The following is a 17,102-nucleotide window of genomic DNA, read 5'->3' on the forward strand; positions in this document are numbered from 1 at the left end:
AATAATTTCAATTTGTGGTCAACAGGATTTACCAGAATCATTTGTGAGTTGATAAACAGGATGGAAATGGCTTAGAAGGCAGCAACAGAAACTCTGCCACTGTACCAAGTAAGTTAGTAGAAACAAAATGCAAGACAGCAAATACTAAATTAAATGTTACTTTCCCCCCCCCCCCCCCCCCCCTTATTTTTAATGTGCAATTTCTCAGATGAGCCGTCTCAAATGCAGCCTGACATGCAACATGAAAATATTACTTATGTTCATAGCTGAATACATAGATAATGGGGGGGGGAGAAGAAAAAAAATAAAATAAAAAAGGTATTGATCATGGACAACCACTGAGAATGCATCTAATTCAGTGTTCCTGCCAGGCCTGCAATAACACACTACTGAATCTGGTAATTCTAGAAACACAAAAAGTAAGACAAACAAGATTAAACATCAGTGGACCTTTATTTAAACCCTACGATTTTAGTTGGGCATGTCATTGGAAGAAAAATATGCCAAATATTTCTAGTATAACTTGCTGCAATACTACTATACGAACAATAAATGAACATTGCTACAAACATTTCTCACTTCACTGTAATGAGCTTAGAGTGTGAAATTTGTGACCGTAGAGTGTGATTTTGCAGCTGATAATTTCACATTATTTGCACATTGAACACTGCAGCAGCCTAGGCCTACTTTAAACCAAAGTATTAAAAAAAAAAAAAAAAAAAAAAACCCTTGAAGTTGCATCATGTGTAATGCAAAGATGCCACAGACTTTATAAAGATCTTCACTCCACATTGCATTTTTAGCACAGTTCATAATCCATTATGTTGAGCTCAGAATTCATCATTTCCAGGGTTTGGGAAACCAAGTTAGCTGAAGTGCTTACTCAGCGAGGCATCATACCTAGGACTTGCAGAGTGGAACCACCCTGTGTGAGGTAAAGAGTTGCAAGTCCATCACAGTCTAGTGCATACAGTTACCGACATGCAACCTGAATAGATTTGAGACTTGTGGTGATTGCGTAATGTTCCATAAGATCATGTGACCGTCACGTTTGATGGATCTTATGGAACAGGAGCTCTCGTGGGATGGGGGTGTCGGGTCCATACAGGTGGTGCGCCCTGCGCTCGAAAGCGGCCACCATCTGCTTCACCACTTCGTCAAAGAAGACCGTTGCCAGGTGAGAGTGTATCAGGGAGCGGAACTCAAACGAGATCTGGCAGGGGAGCAAGAAGAGACGAAGAAGAACTTGCAGATGAGAGAAGATGGACAACCAAAGATTTAAGCAGAACACGCGCTACTCACAGAGAAATCGACTGTGCAGGTACGGGGGTAACCTGGAATACCAGGACTGAAGCGCCATATTGTTTCCAAGTGATTAAAGAGTTTGCCGTCGGTACACACCGCCTAACATAGAACAACCGAAAACTTCAGACCTGCAGTAGCCAAACACAGCTCAGGCAAAAGTACTTTTGAGTATTTCTGGTTGTAACGCAGGGCTGAAATGCCCAGCCAAAAGAGAGCAGCACTTACTTTGACGAGGTGCGGGCGGACAGAGCTGATCATAGATGTGTAGCGCTCAGTTACAGGGGGGAAGCCCACCTCAAGCTCAGCTCTGGCATGGCCTGACCTTCTCAAGATGGTCTGGGACTTCTTACACCAAGGCACGAAATATCTGTAGTCATCCACGTTGGCTACGACATTATACATCTCTTGCATTGAATACCTAAGACCAAATGAGGAGTATTTGAAAGGTTACTATTGTACATCTTCACTATGACAGACTTGGTAAAACGCTGAGGCACATACAGGAGCTATACGTCTCATTCTTTATATTTGTCCTGTAGTACAAACTGCTTACTGGGTTACACATTGAGATGGTCTACTAGACACCGATTACGCACACACAAGTACCAGCACTGGCAGTGACCATTCTTAATGTAATTAGGCAAAATGCAGTCCAGCAAAGCCCTCTGTTAATGTTTGAGTGGTAGAAGCCATGGGCAAAGAGATCATAGCTCTGGCCCTCATTTTTAAAACACTGAGCAGATGAGAGCATACTAGTTTGAATAGCCATCCATCCATAACAAATTACACTAAAAAGGTCTTAGCAGTGTTAGTTTCACTGTATACAAGTATCCTAACTGGTCATGCACACCATCTGTGAAAGAAGAATTGTGCATTTGTGATTATTTGATGTAAGGGAAAGACAGGCTTCAAGCACACACTTGTTCTAATGTGAGTAAGCAGAATGGGTGTGAATCAGGGCCATAAAGATAACAATGCCTTACCCTATTATCCTTCTCTCAGAGTATTCCTTCCTCTTATTGCTAAGGCTAATAAAATGTCTTCTGTGATGAGTGGGTGTCAGCTCTACATCTTGAGAGCTGAGCATTCTTGGAGCCCTAGTCATCAAAATTCCACATGACGACAAGTACCTGTTGAGGGAGACAGACTGGCTACATGGCATATTGTGTGTAATGGTATATTCTGTAAACCTTACAGCAGTAAAAAACGCTTGTATCACACGCTCTCGAACCTTTACTGTTCCTTGTCCTGCTGAGAGGAACAGACGCCACAAAGTAAGGACATTTTGAGGGTTTGCACTGCACTTGTAACTTGAAAAGAACTAAAAGTGACATTTAATGAAGGAATTAAGCAGAACTGTAGTGTATCTGTCGTGGTGCTTCAGCATTCCAGAGGAAGACCTCCGAAAACCAAACATCTCACCACTGGTCCTAGGTGACTGATTCCAGCAAATATCAAGCCTTACCTGACTGGGCACCTTATCCGTCCCGGACATCTTTCTGTGCTCACAGAGCGAGCAGCAGGAGGAAAAGTGGCAATTTCAAACAACTCACTTAACGTCCGCACAAGCACGGGCATACGCCGGGTGCTTCCGGCAAAAGCCATACAAATGAAAGATCCAAGCCGTGAAGATTTGCACCGATTAATCGCTGGGGTGTCAGGCGCTTTTCAACCTGGGCCACCAGGTTGCATAAAAGCCTGGGCGTCCCGTTAGTATAGCGATACGCACAAATACAGTCTTTAAAGCGAAGCAAACTCGTCGGCCGGTTCCTCCGGCGATAGCAGCAGGTCGACTAACCTGGCAAAGCCCAAGAACGTAAAGTTGCGGTGACTTGGATTTATGTGTGCGGATGATGTTCAACGCTGCCACCAAGTGCGCCGGAGGACAAACGTGCCATTGGCCGATCACCATGATGAAAAAAAGATATAATAAATATTCAAAATATACACAATGGAGTTCCTGTCTTCTTTCCATAAAGATGAAAAATAATAGAAAATACACCAGCGAAGAAATTAATGATTGTTATCAATTTAGTTTTCTTACATTGTCTCAATAGGGGGGCGCTGTTGGACAAAACTATGCTAGGATAGACTTCATAATAGAGGTCCGTCACACCCTCTGTTAATTTAATAGTTGACAAAATGTTAATAGAAAGTTATTATTTATTATTACTTTTCGTTTTCCATTGGATTTGCTGTCAAGTATTAAAACGTGTAGAAACGATATGCATCCGCATTCACTCATTTTTATCTCTGCAGCGGGCTCATCCTACAGTTTTCTATCGTGTACGTGCGAGTCGAGGGTCAAGCAAAGGAATGACGGGATTTGTAGTCACAAAAACTACCTCAACAAGTTTAGTCTGTAAGCGCACGGCGAGGACGCCAAACTAAAGTAAAAGCCAGTTAACAGTTGCATAGTAAACCTTTGCATGTTTGGGGTGCACATTTGTTTAAACAAACTGGAAAGTACGGTGTCGACGCCGAAGGTTTTGTCTTTGTACTTTATAAATTGGTGAGTTTGCTGTTAGTGCGCTACATAGCTAGCCAGTTAGCTAGCCAGCTAGCTAGTAAAACAATAGAAGTCAAACTCTAAATACGTCTGCATGTTTACATCTCTGAAATACTAACTATATGATAAGATGGTTAGCTGACTAACTAGGATAATTCACTTAAAGCTTTCTAGTGTCAGTCCGAATAACTTTTTGAGCACAGCTATAGGTTGCTCAGCGCAGGTGTGTTTTTTGGTGTACAAATTGAATATTTAAAGTTACTTCAGCGTGATTTAAAAGTGACAAATTTTCCACTGTCATTTCTAAACGCTACTAGACATATAAATTTACCCCCAGTCCAAATGCTCCCAACACTTAAAGCCCCAGTCAGGCACTGCAGTGCCATCGCTATTTAAAGAACCAAACGTCGTATTGTAAAGAATTATATGAAGATGCCACCCTTATTGAAAGCCCCTCCTCCAAATACAACCAATGCCCTTGTTTCACTGTTTTAAACCACAGATATAAAAAGATATATAGGACCTTTTCTCTGTTCTGTTATTGCATTTAAAACCTAAATATCTTGGAAAAGGCAGCACGACCATAACTCCATTTGAACTTTTAGAAAAGTTAAGGACAGTCTTTCACTTTGTTTTGCTAAAATACTTCAGTGTCTTTGTTTAGTGTGTATATGTTGGTGTTTTTTAATTGATTCTATTGAATATTTTGTGCAAATAACATTCACTGTGTGTACAGCAGCACTTGAGTACTGGTTCCTTATCTTTACCAATTACAGGATATATTATTTAAACCAGGCAAGCTATAGCAACACGTATTCTCCAACCACAACAAACCTGGCCTGTTTCCCACAGCCATCATAACAAAATCAGCATGCAATTGCCTCTACAGCTGCCTGGAAATCCACATACAACCTTGCTTTGCTTGGATTTGTTTTGTTTTGCGCTTTGAGTTTAATGTGGCCATATTTTCATCATATCTGACTGAGGGAAATGATCACAAAACTCATCATGTGATGATGACTAATCAAAGCCAAGTTTACATGTGTATTGACTGAATTTGCTATAATGAAATAACTTGCGTTTTTTTTCTTCTCTTTTTTGCTATATATATATATATATATATATATATATATATATATATTATATATATATATTTAAATATATATATATATATATATATATATATATATATATATATATATATATTTAAATAAAAGACGTTTCAGGATGGATACCATGCCTTGCCACTGGAATGAAGCGAGTGGGCAAGATTCCTTTCCGAGGCCCAGGGCTATAACAAACACCTTGTCCCGGCTGGCTCAACTGATCGCTATCGCGTCGAGCACAAACAGGAAGGACATGCTCTTAAACCCCAGCAGCCCGGACCCTCCATTTGCAAGGACTGCAGCCAAGAATTCCCAGACCTGGGTGCCCTTGGCCGCCACCAGCAGAAGGAGCACGTGCTCCGCAAACCCCATTGCTGCCCTCGGCTGCGGCCTGGAGTTCACCCTGGCGTCCACCATGCAGCTGCACAGGTGCCTAGATGTGCCCTGCCGTCTGTCAGGTGTGCAGAGGGAAGCCACAGTGGGGCTCGCTCTGCCCGTCGTGCCTGGCCCAGGCCCCGGGCCCCCACATCCCAGAGGACCCCCCCCAGCCGCAACACCGCAACCACAGGCTCCACGACGACGGCAGCCCCTACGCCTGTACCCCGTGCGGGAGAACCTTCGGCCACAAGCAGGAGCTTCTGTACCACCAGCAGGCAGAAGGCTGCCAACCGGCGCCACTCAGCCCCAAGGCGCTGGCTTCCTGCCACCGTCGCCTGCGCCAGGGCTCTCCCCCGACCACACCCCCCACGCCCTCCCAGGCCTCCCTGCCACCAGCACCTTCAGCACGGAGCGTGCGGACACCAGGACACCTGCGTCCTTTGCTTCAGGACGTTCCGCTCCGCAGCAGGCCTGGCCAGCCATCAACGCTTCGTCCACCAGAACAGGTGGAAGAAAGAAGAGGCAGAAGCTGACGACGGTGAGGGAGTTCCACACGGTGACGAAAAACCCGTCGTTCCCCTGCCGCTCCTGTGACAAAGTTTTCTCCCAGACGTCCATGCTGTACCTCCACAGGAAGGAGGAGCACAGGCGCGAGGCTCCAGTGGCCAGGCAGCAGAAGGGCTTGGTGAAGAGCACGCGGCAGAGGCGGAAGAGCGAGACATACCCGTGCCTGCACTGCGGCAAAGTCTTCCTGCACCACCTCACACGCTGGGCGCATTTCAAGAGCTACAGCACCCACTACCAGACCCACCTGGCCAACAGTGGGAAACTGGGTAAAACGCACATAGCTGGCAAAGCTGCCAAGGACCTCAGAGTGGCTAGAAGACTCAAGCTGGCTCCTCCCTCGAAGCCGTGGAGGGAGGAGTCTAAGCCCCTCAAAGATCAGAACAAAAAGGCGAAGACCCACGTGGCTTCGATGGACAGAAAGCAAGAGAGCGGGCCCGAGGAAGAGTCAGCAGGGAAAGGACGAAGAGCGGGAGTTCCCTGCCCGTCGTGCGGCGGAGGTCTTCGGCACCCCGGTCCTCTCTGCGAGAACACGAAGTGGTTCACCAGTCGTCAGTCCGTCTCGGCCCGCTGCAGTATGTGTACTGCCAGGGTTATCCTCCCAGAGACTGCGCAATCAGTTGGAACTGTAGTCTATCACTGTGTGCCCTGTGAGCAGGTGTTTGTGGACCTGGACACTTTTCTGCAGCACTGCCAGCGCACCTTCCTCTTCGCAACGACGATGATGATGGTGGATGAGGGTGAGAAGGGCGGTGAGAAGCTCAGCGGTGATTTGAGTGGACGTCCCTCACTTGCTGCCTGTGATGTTTGAGTTAATAATATCAGCTACTGCTTCAAGCTCAGTTGGCACTAATGTCCAGTATATCTACATGGAACAGTGGCGAGTTGGCAAAGCTGCATTTCTAAGAAAGTTTGAATGTTTTGGGGAAACACGCACTGGCAAATAACATGTTCAACATATTCTTGTAGTAATAATGTAAATTAAGGGGACTTTTTTTTGTATATCAGTTATATCTTCATATATATTGTTATTATATATTTTTTTGTGAATTGAATGTAAATCCAGGAGTATGCCTTACCTCTGCACTGGACGGTTTTTCACAGGTGTGCCACTTTTTGGACAGATACTACATGGAAATAATTTTTTTTTTTTTTTTTTTTTAAATAACTAGATGCATGAATTGACCAGAGAGAAAGTCATGAGCTGTAACTGGTGAGTTATAACAATTTATCACCATTCATGCATCAGGCATTGTCTCCAAAAGTCAAGTGCTCATCCATCTTTCCATACTAGCTACCCAAGAATAATTATTAGGCTGAATAATAAATAAACTGCTTGTTCTTGGCTTTCTTTACTCGTTGTCAGGGCGCAACGGGTAACAGTGTGCAATTAAATGTCAGATATTTTGCGAAAGGTAGGACTGTGGTATATCTTGAATCGGTATTGCTTGTACCAGTGAGCGCCTGTTATGCCTCTGCCTCATCCTTCAAAAGGTCTTGAGTTGTGCCTTATGATCGCGTGTTTGCTGTTAGGGGTTAGAGTTGGGTGGAGGATCTGTTTTGTTTTGTTTTTTTAAGTAAGATCCTAGCCAGAGGAGGGTTTTCATTACACATAAAACTCTGGGGTGGAAGTTGCCGTGTTTTTAAAATTTGAATTTGAAATCTTACCAAATCTACTGCTGTGTCTCAAGACATGCATAGTTTTCCTTATTTTCTTCCTTTTTTGTAGGCATTAATGCTACAGTTGCTTGTGAATGGTATTGGTATGTGGGTCCTGGAGTGATGAGATTTTAACTCTCATTGTACGAGTTGTTTTGTCTTTTTTTTTTTGTTGCTATGACTGACGTGAGAAATGTGATATAAATGGAAGAAACAAATGTGGTCACGAGTGTTCACTAAACACACATTATTACTAAGTAAACATAATCCCAGAATTTTAAATAAATAAATGCAATTCAACCTCCACGCCGACAGGTGGCGATGATGTACTTTTGACTGCCGTGGGTTAACGTCACGTCCGGCTGCATACGCGTGTCCGTCGTGTTTGAAGCGCGTCTTTGTGCAGTTTGCTGGTTTAGATAACCACCACCTCCAAATAAACATGAGCAAAGCGCATCCGCCAGAGCTGAAGAAGTGAGTGTTTGAAGATGTTTCTGTCTGTATCATCGTAGCGCTCTTGATTAAGTCCTGACCGGTAATTTTGATTGTATCTGAGGTATTTAGCTGCATGAGTAGGTGGAGGTGGGACGGGATGGCTGACTAGCTGCATAATCTACCAACTAAAACGACCTAAAATAAACGCAACCAGCTTCTGTAGATGGCTTCTCGTTTTTAAGAATTAACGTGATGTTTCTGTTGTAGGTTTATGGACAAGAAGCTTTCACGTGAGTACGCCGCTTGAGTCGGACATCCTCAAACATGGTCCTCCTGGAGGGCCACAACACTCAATAACACACGTCTCCTCTCTTTAAGACACCGCAAGTCCATCATGAACTCGAGTGCCTCCCTGGGTTAAAGCAGTTTTGTTAAACTAGGGTTAGGCCTATATAAAGAAAAATAAACATATATGAAATGGGACACATTAGAGGTGCGCAACTGGGTTAAAGACTGATGTCTTTAACCAAAAAACATTTCCACTTGCTCCTTGCACATTATTTTCTGATTAATGTGCAACCCACTTACTGATGTAATAATCCATAATTCTGACTTTTATTTAATGGTTGTCTGATTTCAGTTTTTAAAGGGTCAGTTTGGCCAGTCACTGGGGAGGATAGCAGTTTTATGTCATTTCATACAGCTGCGCTTGGGTTGTGCTTGCTTTGTTTGGAGTAATGTGCTTGTGCTGGTATTGTGTAAATGCAATATTGGTAGATAATAATATTTGTGAATCATGTTCATGTTACCTGAACCAACTTTGTATTTTATTCTTTGTTTTTTAGTGAAGTTGAACGGTGGTCGCCATGTCCAAGGCATCCTTCGAGGATTTGACCCCTTCATGAATCTGGTGGTGGATGACTGCTTAGAAATGTCCCCAGGGGGGGCAACAGAACTCGATTGGCATGGTGGTTAGTAGCCTTTTTTTGGGATTCTATTCCACCAGTGGTTGTGCCTGTAGGTCAAGTGGGTTTTTCCCCAGGCATAAAATTCCTTTTGTTGATTTAAATTGCATTATAACAGAAATTTACGTTTATGGCATTTAGCTGACACTTTTTTATGCAAAGCGACTTTAAAATTTTGACTGACCCACAACTTTGATCAACTGAGGGTTAAGGGTCTTGCTCAGACCCTGCAGTGGCAACGTGATGGTGATGTGGGCCTTGAACCAGCAACCTTCTGACTACTAGTCAAGTGCCTTCACCACTGAGCTGCCTACCATTGTGTAAATGTTTTCATCTTCCTCAAAAACATCTTGAAACCAAATAGCTTTTATCCGTTGTGCTGGATTTTTGGATTAGACAGGAAGTGTCAATAAAATTTGGTTAAAACAGCATGGATTTGTGAATGTTTGTTTGTTTGTTTGTTTTATTCTGCGCCGCTAAAATGAAACCTGGTTTCTCCAGCAGCCCACTAACAAATGCTTTCAGTGACTAATGGGAAGGACGGCGACGTGTCTGTGCACACAGGTGCTAATGTTTGGAATCAAACAGATTGCGTAGAGTTCTGTCGAGCTTTCAGCTGCTCTTTCTTCATGTGCAGGTCATCAGAGGAAACAGCATCATCATGCTAGAGGCGCTGGAGAGAGTATGAAGATCCCCTTTTCTGTTTCTCCACCCTGATGTGTTTTTGTTACGAAAGAACCAGGCAGATGTTAAAAAAAGTGTTGAATGATGGGGTTGCCGCTTTAAACACCTTGAATGTGTTTTTGTTTTTTTCCTTGGTATTATTTAGAAATATCTGTATCTCAAACAATTTTGTCAATAAATTTGAAGAATTGCTATTCTTTAGTAGATTGTACTTTTTTGTGGTTTCATTGATAATTTTATTTTGATAAAGGTTTCACAATGTGAGCTTCTATATTTCTATTATATTTTAAAAAAAATTACAAACTCTTTAAAACTAAAATACTGCTTAAGTAAATTTGGTCTTAGATTATTAAACGTAAAATTCGGCCATCAAAAAAAACGTCTTTCGAAAAGGGAACGTTAATTTAACCACCCAATCCGGACTGCAGGGGTCGCTGCAAGGGCGGGGGTGCTACAGTTACAGGACTCTTATTTTGACAGCGAACGGAGCGGATGTTTAATTTTCGAGCTGTTTGCCATTGGATGCGCTCCACGCACTGACGCGATGTGGAAAGTAGTGATGTCGGAGGAGGTCGGCAAGAAAGTGCAGGCTGTGGTGGACCGGGTTAATCAGGCGGTTACCCGACGCCCCAAGGTTGGTTTTTAGAGCCGTTCAGGCAACGTACGCATTAAAAATACTTGCGTGTAGACGCATAACAAAACTCTTTCTCCATGTCGCTGTGCCACGGGCTCTGGTTATGTAAGCAGCCTGCAACCTTTGCACAGGCTCGGAAGAACGAGCCGAGTCTAGTGCAATGGATCCTCGTCTAATATACCACTCGGTTATTGGCCAGCGTGGCTTGAAAGGTCGCCCAAAATATCCGTCTTCAAGGGTGCATGCTTGCCGGACCTCATAAACGGAGGACTCGCGGTTTAGGTCTGCGAGAGCGTGCAGCAGCATGTCGCTGTACCCTGAGCAGGGCTTGCTCGTGCCTGGTCACGAGCGCACGCCGCACAGGAGTGCAGCGCCCAGACAACACAGTTCTGCGCATTCTGGCACCTCCGCTTTTGCAAGTTGTGTTATATGGTGAAATATATCGAATCTAAGCCGTTTACTAACCTAATGACTCTGCATGTAATGTTGGTGTTGCCCTTCATTCCTGATGTTCCAGACTTTACCCTGTGTGGCACCTCGACTCGTAGCTGTCAGTAAAACCAAACCACCGGACATGGTGGTAGAAGCTTACAAACACGGGCAGAGGAACTTTGGAGAGAACTATGTAAGTCAAGTCAGGATGTCCGACCAATTCACCTTCACGTTCTACGTTTTCCTCATCTGCCAGCCCTGACATCTCTGGTTGGGATCATTTTTTAATGCACATATTTTGCTCATCCTCATAGGTAAATGAACTTGTGGAGAAAGCCTCTCACCCACTGGTGCGTAGTCGGGGTCAAGGCGTAGTCCAGCTGACTGATTACCTGTGTGGCTTGTCAAACATGTCGGTCATTTTGCAAATATGTTGCTTTTTTGTTTGGTTTTATATTTATTTATTTTTTGTTTTTGTTCTTTTTTGTTTGTTTCTTTTTGCTTTTTTTTTTTTGTTTTTAGATTTTATCATCATGCCCTGAAATTAAATGGCATTTCATTGGACATCTACAGAAGAATAGTGTTAATAAACTCCTGGGTAAGCAAGTCAACCTCCATATTCATGGTTCTATACCAGCACGTTTAATGATGCAAATTGCTTTAATACTCTTAATTTGCCTTTTATAGACTCATTCTTACCATGTATCGGATGTTTGTGAGGAGCCTCTGTGGAAAGTTCTGCACTCATTTCTTCTGCTTTGAGTTAATGCTGCCGCCTTTTGTTATTGACTCCTAGGTGTTTCAAACCTCTACATGGTGGAGACAGTCGACTCAGTAAAACTGGCCGATAAAGTCAACAACTCCTGGCAGAAGTTACGGCAGTCCAGCACCCAGAGGTTAAAGATTATGGTTCAGATCAACACCAGCGGAGAGGAAAGTGTGTGTCCACTTCTCAAATAGTCATGTTGTGCTGGTATTCACTGGTGATGTCATACTTAATACTTCAGAGGGCAACTCAGATGTGTGTTGAGCCCCTGCATTTGTTTAAATCAACTTAGAAAGCTGAGAATGCTGGATTAGTGCTCACTGCTGTATTAACCTTAATGATGTCATAATTTTACAGATTTTTAAACAATTCTAATATTTGCCACTCAGTCCGGGAATATAGAGTGCCCTTCTGAAAGTGAACGGTCTGTTGTGGACATGCTCTATCAGGTAAACATGGCCTGCACCCCAACGAGACTGTCAACACAGTCAAGCACATCGTATCCCAGTGTCCTGCCCTGGATTTTGCTGGACTCATGACTATTGGCCGCTATGGCTATGACCTCAGTGAAGGCCCCAACCCAGACTTCCAGGTATGTTTGAACTGCAGAGCTTGTCTTCAGTTGAGACCAATGCTTTGGCAATCTTTAGAGGTGTAGATATGCACTTAGAAGTCAGCTGGGAGTTAAGGATGACCCACAGTTTAAACTGAATGAATAGTTTATTTGGTGTTGGCATTCTTTTTTTATAATTGCATCCTTCTGTCTCAACTCTGTGTGTGTGTGTGTGTGTGTGTGTGTGTGTGTGTGTGTGTGTGTGTGTGTGTGTAGTTGCTGTTAAAGCACCGGGAGGAGGTGTGTGAGTGTCTGAAGCTTCCGGTGGAACAAGTTGAGCTCAGTATGGGAATGTCTGCAGACTTTGAGCATGCGGTGAGTGCCGCCTCTCCCTCGCTGATCTTGGTTTTCCACGCTCTGGCACAAATGGTTTCTGTATCATCTTCACTCAGTGTTTTAGCATCGGTTAGCCGAAAGCCACGTGGCCAAACCCCGTGCATTTATTATGGCGATTCTGAAATGTGACTGCATAACTGTATCTGCCTTGTTCCCAGCACGTCGTCACATCTGCGTTTCTCCCGTCAGATTGAGGTTGGCTCCACTAACGTCCGCGTGGGTAGCACCATTTTCGGAACTCGGGAATACCCGAACACTCCCAGCCCCAGCCCAGAGAAGAAGTCAAAGGTCGTATCCGAGGAAGCAGCGAAAAAAATGCAGCAGCTGACCGTCACAGAGCACTAGCTGGAGATGCACGTGGATGGGTAAAGAGGACTTTACACGCACTTCATAACATCGAATTACCCAGCTCTAAGACCCAGACTCTTCATTAATGCTCTTCATCTCTTAAGAAAATGGTCAGATTGTGAAGATGTATCGTACGTGTAGGTGGTGTACAAGTTCCTATCAAATATATACTGTATATCTGTATGATTTTTTCATACTTTGATATTTTGTTCAGCAAAGATAAAGATAATTAATACTATCCCACACACTATTTGGATTTCTTGTTAAAAAAGGTAGTTAAGACCAAATTATTGTAAGTGTTCTATTATTGTTTTTTTGGTTAACTGGATACAAGGCCCAGATTATAACCTTATTTTCTTAATCATTTAGTCTTTAATCTTTATTTTTTTAGGTAAATATTCTGCTTAAGATGTTTGAATGAACTGTGGATTAAGAGATGTGAGAGTAGACCGCTCTCTGTTTAGACTGAAACAGATCCAGCGTGAAACTGGAAGTGTCCATGTACAGTACTGTTCATGTTTTGTCTGTCGCTGTGAACACTGTGATAATTGGACTGGATTTGGTTATGATGAGGACCACCTCCATTATTTTAAACAATAATACCAAACTAGGCTTTATATGGGCCTCTGTCAAAGCCCATATAGGCTAACCTGTGTAGGAGAGTTACATTAACAACTTTGAAAACAAACAGGGGGAATAAGACAAATAATAAAACAGCTCGTTACTTGGGAAAACTCTTGACGCGCTGAAGCATTTTACTATGCAGTAGTAACGATGGTTGTATGTTTTATTTTTTGTATTTTGGATTATTAACATTGTTGAAGAAAACAAACTAGATAGTGTTTGTGAACTGCTGTGAAGGGCAGATGGGGAATCGCAGTATTGTGTGTTTTGATTACATGTAGTGTGTAACACAAGCTTGTACCTGGTCTAAAGGTGGTTGTAAATAAGCAAATTACTTAATTTGTGGAAGTGAGTTGATGAGCAATAAAAAAAAATAAAATACTAACGAGAAATCAAAGGGCACAAGTGTGCAGATTTGTGATGGGGAAATAGAGTAGTAAACACATCTCACCAAAACCCAGCAGACATAAAAACAAACCCCTAGTCTCATGACTAGAGAGACAAGCTGGCCCAGCGGCTGGTGCAGATGGCAGGACTGACGAGCCTGGATGGTAACGGGGCTGGGAACTGGAGGGTTACTGGCAGCAGTCATTAAATACAACCAGCCTGCTTGTGTCTCCCAGGGCGAGGCTGCTTATACCCAACTGCACCAGGCGGTGCTGTTCTGTGCCAACAAATTTCTACTTGAAACAAATATTTCCATTCGTAGTAATGAGCTGTAACGTAATATGTTTTGTCAGTTGTGTCACACTGAGGTTGAGCGATTTGGGGCTTCTAGTGTTTTAAAGGTTTAAGTTAAATGGGAAGGAGTCACCATCATCCTTCGATGTATCCAGGAAATAAAGGATGTTCAGATCGCTCTGCACTAATAAAGACACATTATCATGGACTACAACAAAACATTTTAATCTGGATGAAAATTGTACAAATCCTGCATAATCCAAATGAGAATTTTTGTAACAGAACAAATCAAAACAGGAAACAGAAAATTAACCAGAATCAGGCAAAGTAAGATGGACTGTGACTTTCATGCATTTAAAAACAGTATTATTTGTTGTTGCTGCTTATGTGCACTGACGGGGCAACAGCAAATAAATCCCTTCTTGAGTGCAATTCAAATCCAAGAATTGAATTCCAAGAACATGTCATCGTGGACCTATAATATCTGAGCTACTACCATAACATGTCTGATGTCAGACTGGTTCAGTGTCTTGATAACCGTTTTACTGTCTCAGACATTTTTCCTTGCGTAGAAAATATTTATAAAACTGCATGTCTACAAGTTTTCTTGAGTTTCAAGTATATCAAATAGAAATCCTATGATGCTAACAATTAGAATGATTGGCAATTATTGATGATTTAATTGATTGACAATTTTATTGCACCTCTTGCAATAAGTGAATCAAACTTTAAGCTGTTACTGGGCCTGACTTAGAATTACAAGTACTGTATTCACGTTAGACTGAACATTTTTTTTACTACCTGTTGAAGTACTTTGAATTATATCATGGTGAAGTCCATTACATTACTGGATTATGTACAATAGATGGTACTCAAACAATATATACACACAACTTTCAAACATCAAAAAAAAAGATGACATCTGCTCAGCAGAATGACAAGATGTCAAACTGAATTACACAATCTCAGATTTACAGCAAGTCTCATGCATTTATCTGCAACAAGCTGCCAATACTGCAAAAAACGCTAGGCCACGCTCTCACGCTGTCTTAAACACAGTAACGCTCGGCTGAAAGTTTACACTCCATTCAAGAAGCTGTTCCCGTGTGAAGTCATTTATAACTTGGACGCATCTGCATCGTGCTTTTGTCTTTTACTGGAAATTAGTCTTAAGATTCCACACTGAGCAGAAGGTGGCCACACAGCCTACAGAGTGCCTCTGTAACCAAAGCTCCTTTAATCTCTGGTGTAACTCAGTAACTTATCGAGTACCTTGGTCACACCCATGTATTTTATCTATGTTCATTTAATCTGGTTCACATGGAACTGAACGACAAGTACGGAATAAAATATCATCTGTTCAAGTTTTTGCTCTTAATCAGGGTCACAAAAAATAGGAAAAACTCCATTGAAAAGAAGTACGGCATCTGTTGCCACTTTAAACGGAAAAGCCAAAACAAACAACTGTCTGCATACAAAATGTCCAAGCTGGAATAGCCTGAAAATCTTCAGTTAATCACCCAAGGTGGGGGTTTTTTTTAGTGTAACACAAACATAAGGTCCTACATATACAGTGTATAACAAAACTGGACTAGTCAGGGTATATTGGTAGGTTGGTCAGTGAGAATGTCTGGTTTCATCTAGCAGTCTTTTTCCTCTCTGGAAGGATCTACACCAACTTTTTGGCTTCAAAGAAGCTCTTGAGGTGGCGCATCTGCCAGATGGCAGTGATGATGAGGATGACGGTCTGAGCGATGGACCACCAGAGGACACGTTGGTTTGTGCTCTCACTCGTCATACGGAAGCGCTCCTCACGATACTACGAACACACACACAGTAAATGCACACAACCTCTACATCTCACAAAGGGTTAAACCGGACAAAAACCTTTCCCGGCAGAGGACGGACTTGGCCGATCGAGATCACGACAGGAGCAGGGTCATGAAATGTCGGTATGCACGTGAAATATGAAGTCTTCTCAAGAGCTCAGTCTGGGTTAACAGTAGTGCTGGAGACTCACCCGCTGGTAGTTCTGTTCTTTCTGTATCTGCTCCACCTGGTCCAGGAGTTGCCTCACTCTCAGCTGAAGCTCTGTCAGCTTATCTTTGGCCGCTATCTCCGGGTAGTTGTTGGTGTGTTCGCCCACCTGGATGTCCAGGTGTACTCTCTGCAGGACGGCACAAAACTAGTTTTACTGCTTGAAGGACTGGTCTGACAGGACAATCCTTATTACATCCTGAATGTTCTGCCTTTGCAGGATGCAACCTGTGCCTGCTCACACACACACGCACACAGTACCTTTGGGATCAGTACTGTTTGAGAAAGCATGAAAACTCCTGACTAACTGCACACCTTATTTCAGGGCTGTGTCTTAAAAACCTAACATCGAGTCAAATTCAGTTTCCATTTTATTTAGGAAACCTACGCAGTGCTCACATTGGGTTTATAAGTTACATTTCACAATGGAGGGACCCTGCTCCACCTCTACAACCATACCAGTTTTCCTCCAGCAAAAAGAGCCATCTTAGTGGAGTTGGAATGCAGGCAGATCTGATGCTCGCCTGGCGTGTGGGAGGTGAAAGTGAAGCGGCCATCTGAACCATACTGACGAGACAGAATCACCTAGAACACAGCACGCAAACGGGAATGAACGAGATGAGGGCACAGACGGGGCAACAACAACAACAACAAAAACAAAAAAAAAACACTAGCAAAATAAATTATTTTTTAAAAAAAAACAAAAAAAAAAACTCAGTAATGATATCAGGGCAGCCGGATCCCCATCTACTGTTTAAATGTGACTATTGTAAAATAACTTCCAAATGGTAACGGATATTACGTACGTGCATGCACCTTTTAATAGCAGGGTAAAAAAAAAATCACCTTGGTGTCAGGATCTTTGATCTCAACATGCATACCCAAGCCAGGGGTGGCGGGAAGGAACGACCCTGTCTGTTTGTCCCATAGCTGCGTTCTGTATTTGCCTAGAGAGCAAAGGAAAGAAAAGGGAGACACCCGTCGCGCTACAACAGTACCTCACCTCACCTCACCTCACCTCACCTA

At 43.0% G+C, this 17,102-nt stretch overlaps 5 protein-coding genes across 6 annotated transcripts in view; 3 read left to right on the plus strand and 2 right to left on the minus strand.

The window, feature by feature from the left end:
• Nucleotides 1–434: 434 nt before the first annotated feature.
• si:dkey-190g6.2 (coenzyme Q-binding protein COQ10 homolog B, mitochondrial) lies at nt 435–3,136 on the minus strand. The gene is made up of 5 exons (XM_027008484.2): nt 2,771–3,136; nt 2,289–2,435; nt 1,531–1,723; nt 1,303–1,404; nt 435–1,213 (listed from the first exon to the last, which is right to left on the minus strand). The coding sequence occupies exons 1-5, from the start codon at nt 2,908–2,910 to the stop codon at nt 1,046–1,048; spliced, it is 750 nt and encodes a 249-aa protein (XP_026864285.2). The 5' UTR covers nt 2,911–3,136; the 3' UTR covers nt 435–1,045.
• Nucleotides 3,137–3,655: 519 nt separating this feature from the next.
• Nucleotides 3,656–7,027, plus strand: si:ch211-148l7.4 (uncharacterized protein LOC563603 homolog). The gene is made up of 2 exons (XM_035521596.1): nt 3,656–3,817; nt 5,032–7,027. Exon 2 carries the CDS (start codon nt 5,042–5,044, stop codon nt 6,671–6,673), a length of 1,632 nt encoding a protein of 543 aa, XP_035377489.1. The 5' UTR covers nt 3,656–3,817; nt 5,032–5,041; the 3' UTR covers nt 6,674–7,027.
• An 849-nt stretch (nt 7,028–7,876) lies between these two features.
• Nucleotides 7,877–9,806, plus strand: snrpg (small nuclear ribonucleoprotein polypeptide G). The gene is given in 5 exon segments (XM_027008493.2): nt 7,877–7,995; nt 8,224–8,246; nt 8,802–8,896; nt 8,898–8,927; nt 9,559–9,806. Coding segments are annotated over 5 exon segments (231 nt in total). The 5' UTR covers nt 7,877–7,963; the 3' UTR covers nt 9,610–9,806.
• A 315-nt stretch (nt 9,807–10,121) lies between these two features.
• On the plus strand, nt 10,122–13,749 carry plpbp (pyridoxal phosphate binding protein). 2 transcript variants are annotated; one of them, XM_027008456.2, is made up of 8 exons: nt 10,122–10,239; nt 10,757–10,864; nt 10,986–11,021; nt 11,194–11,269; nt 11,468–11,608; nt 11,887–12,029; nt 12,267–12,365; nt 12,576–13,749. In XM_027008456.2, the coding sequence occupies exons 1-8, from the start codon at nt 10,150–10,152 to the stop codon at nt 12,729–12,731; spliced, it is 849 nt and encodes a 282-aa protein (XP_026864257.2). In that variant the 5' UTR covers nt 10,122–10,149; the 3' UTR covers nt 12,732–13,749. The 2 variants fall into 2 exon arrangements, with proteins under 2 accessions (XP_026864257.2, XP_026864258.2); XM_027008457.2 differs by having other exon boundaries at nt 10,136–10,239; nt 12,545–12,629.
• Nucleotides 13,750–14,248: 499 nt separating this feature from the next.
• Nucleotides 14,249–17,102, minus strand: part of tmed4 (transmembrane p24 trafficking protein 4) — a 3,318-nt gene continuing 464 nt past the window's right edge. The window contains exons 2-5 of the mRNA XM_027008455.2: nt 16,923–17,023; nt 16,536–16,661; nt 16,060–16,206; nt 14,249–15,858 (exon numbers count right to left, since the gene is read on the minus strand). Of these exons, the coding sequence (XP_026864256.2) occupies nt 15,709–15,858; nt 16,060–16,206; nt 16,536–16,661; nt 16,923–17,023 (524 nt within the window). The 3' untranslated portion in view covers nt 14,249–15,708. The remainder of the gene's footprint in view (nt 15,859–16,059; nt 16,207–16,535; nt 16,662–16,922; nt 17,024–17,102) is intronic.

The sequence above is a fragment of the Electrophorus electricus genome, chromosome 22, assembly GCF_013358815.1.
Source record: "Electrophorus electricus isolate fEleEle1 chromosome 22, fEleEle1.pri, whole genome shotgun sequence".
NCBI classification, from domain to species: Eukaryota; Metazoa; Chordata; class Actinopteri; order Gymnotiformes; family Gymnotidae; genus Electrophorus; species Electrophorus electricus.

Coding starts and splice junctions, on each gene's coding strand:
- plpbp (XM_027008456.2), top strand. CDS start 10,150: ATGTGGAAAGTAGTGATGTCGGAGGAGGTCGGCAAGAAAGTGCAGGCT. Junction 11,270..11,467: donor TAGTGTTAATAAACTCCTGG/GTAAGCAAGTCA, acceptor ATTGACTCCTAG/GTGTTTCAAACCTCTACATG. Junction 11,609..11,886: donor CAACACCAGCGGAGAGGAAA/GTGTGTGTCCAC, acceptor ATGCTCTATCAG/GTAAACATGGCCTGCACCCC.
- si:dkey-190g6.2 (XM_027008484.2), bottom strand. CDS start 2,910: ATGGCTTTTGCCGGAAGCACCCGGCGTATGCCCGTGCTTGTGCGGACG. Junction 1,724..2,288: donor TCTGAGAGAAGGATAATAGG/GTAAGGCATTGT, acceptor ATTTGGTCTTAG/GTATTCAATGCAAGAGATGT. Junction 1,405..1,530: donor TCCGCCCGCACCTCGTCAAA/GTAAGTGCTGCT, acceptor GTTCTATGTTAG/GCGGTGTGTACCGACGGCAA.
- si:ch211-148l7.4 (XM_035521596.1), top strand. CDS start 5,042: ATGGATACCATGCCTTGCCACTGGAATGAAGCGAGTGGGCAAGATTCC.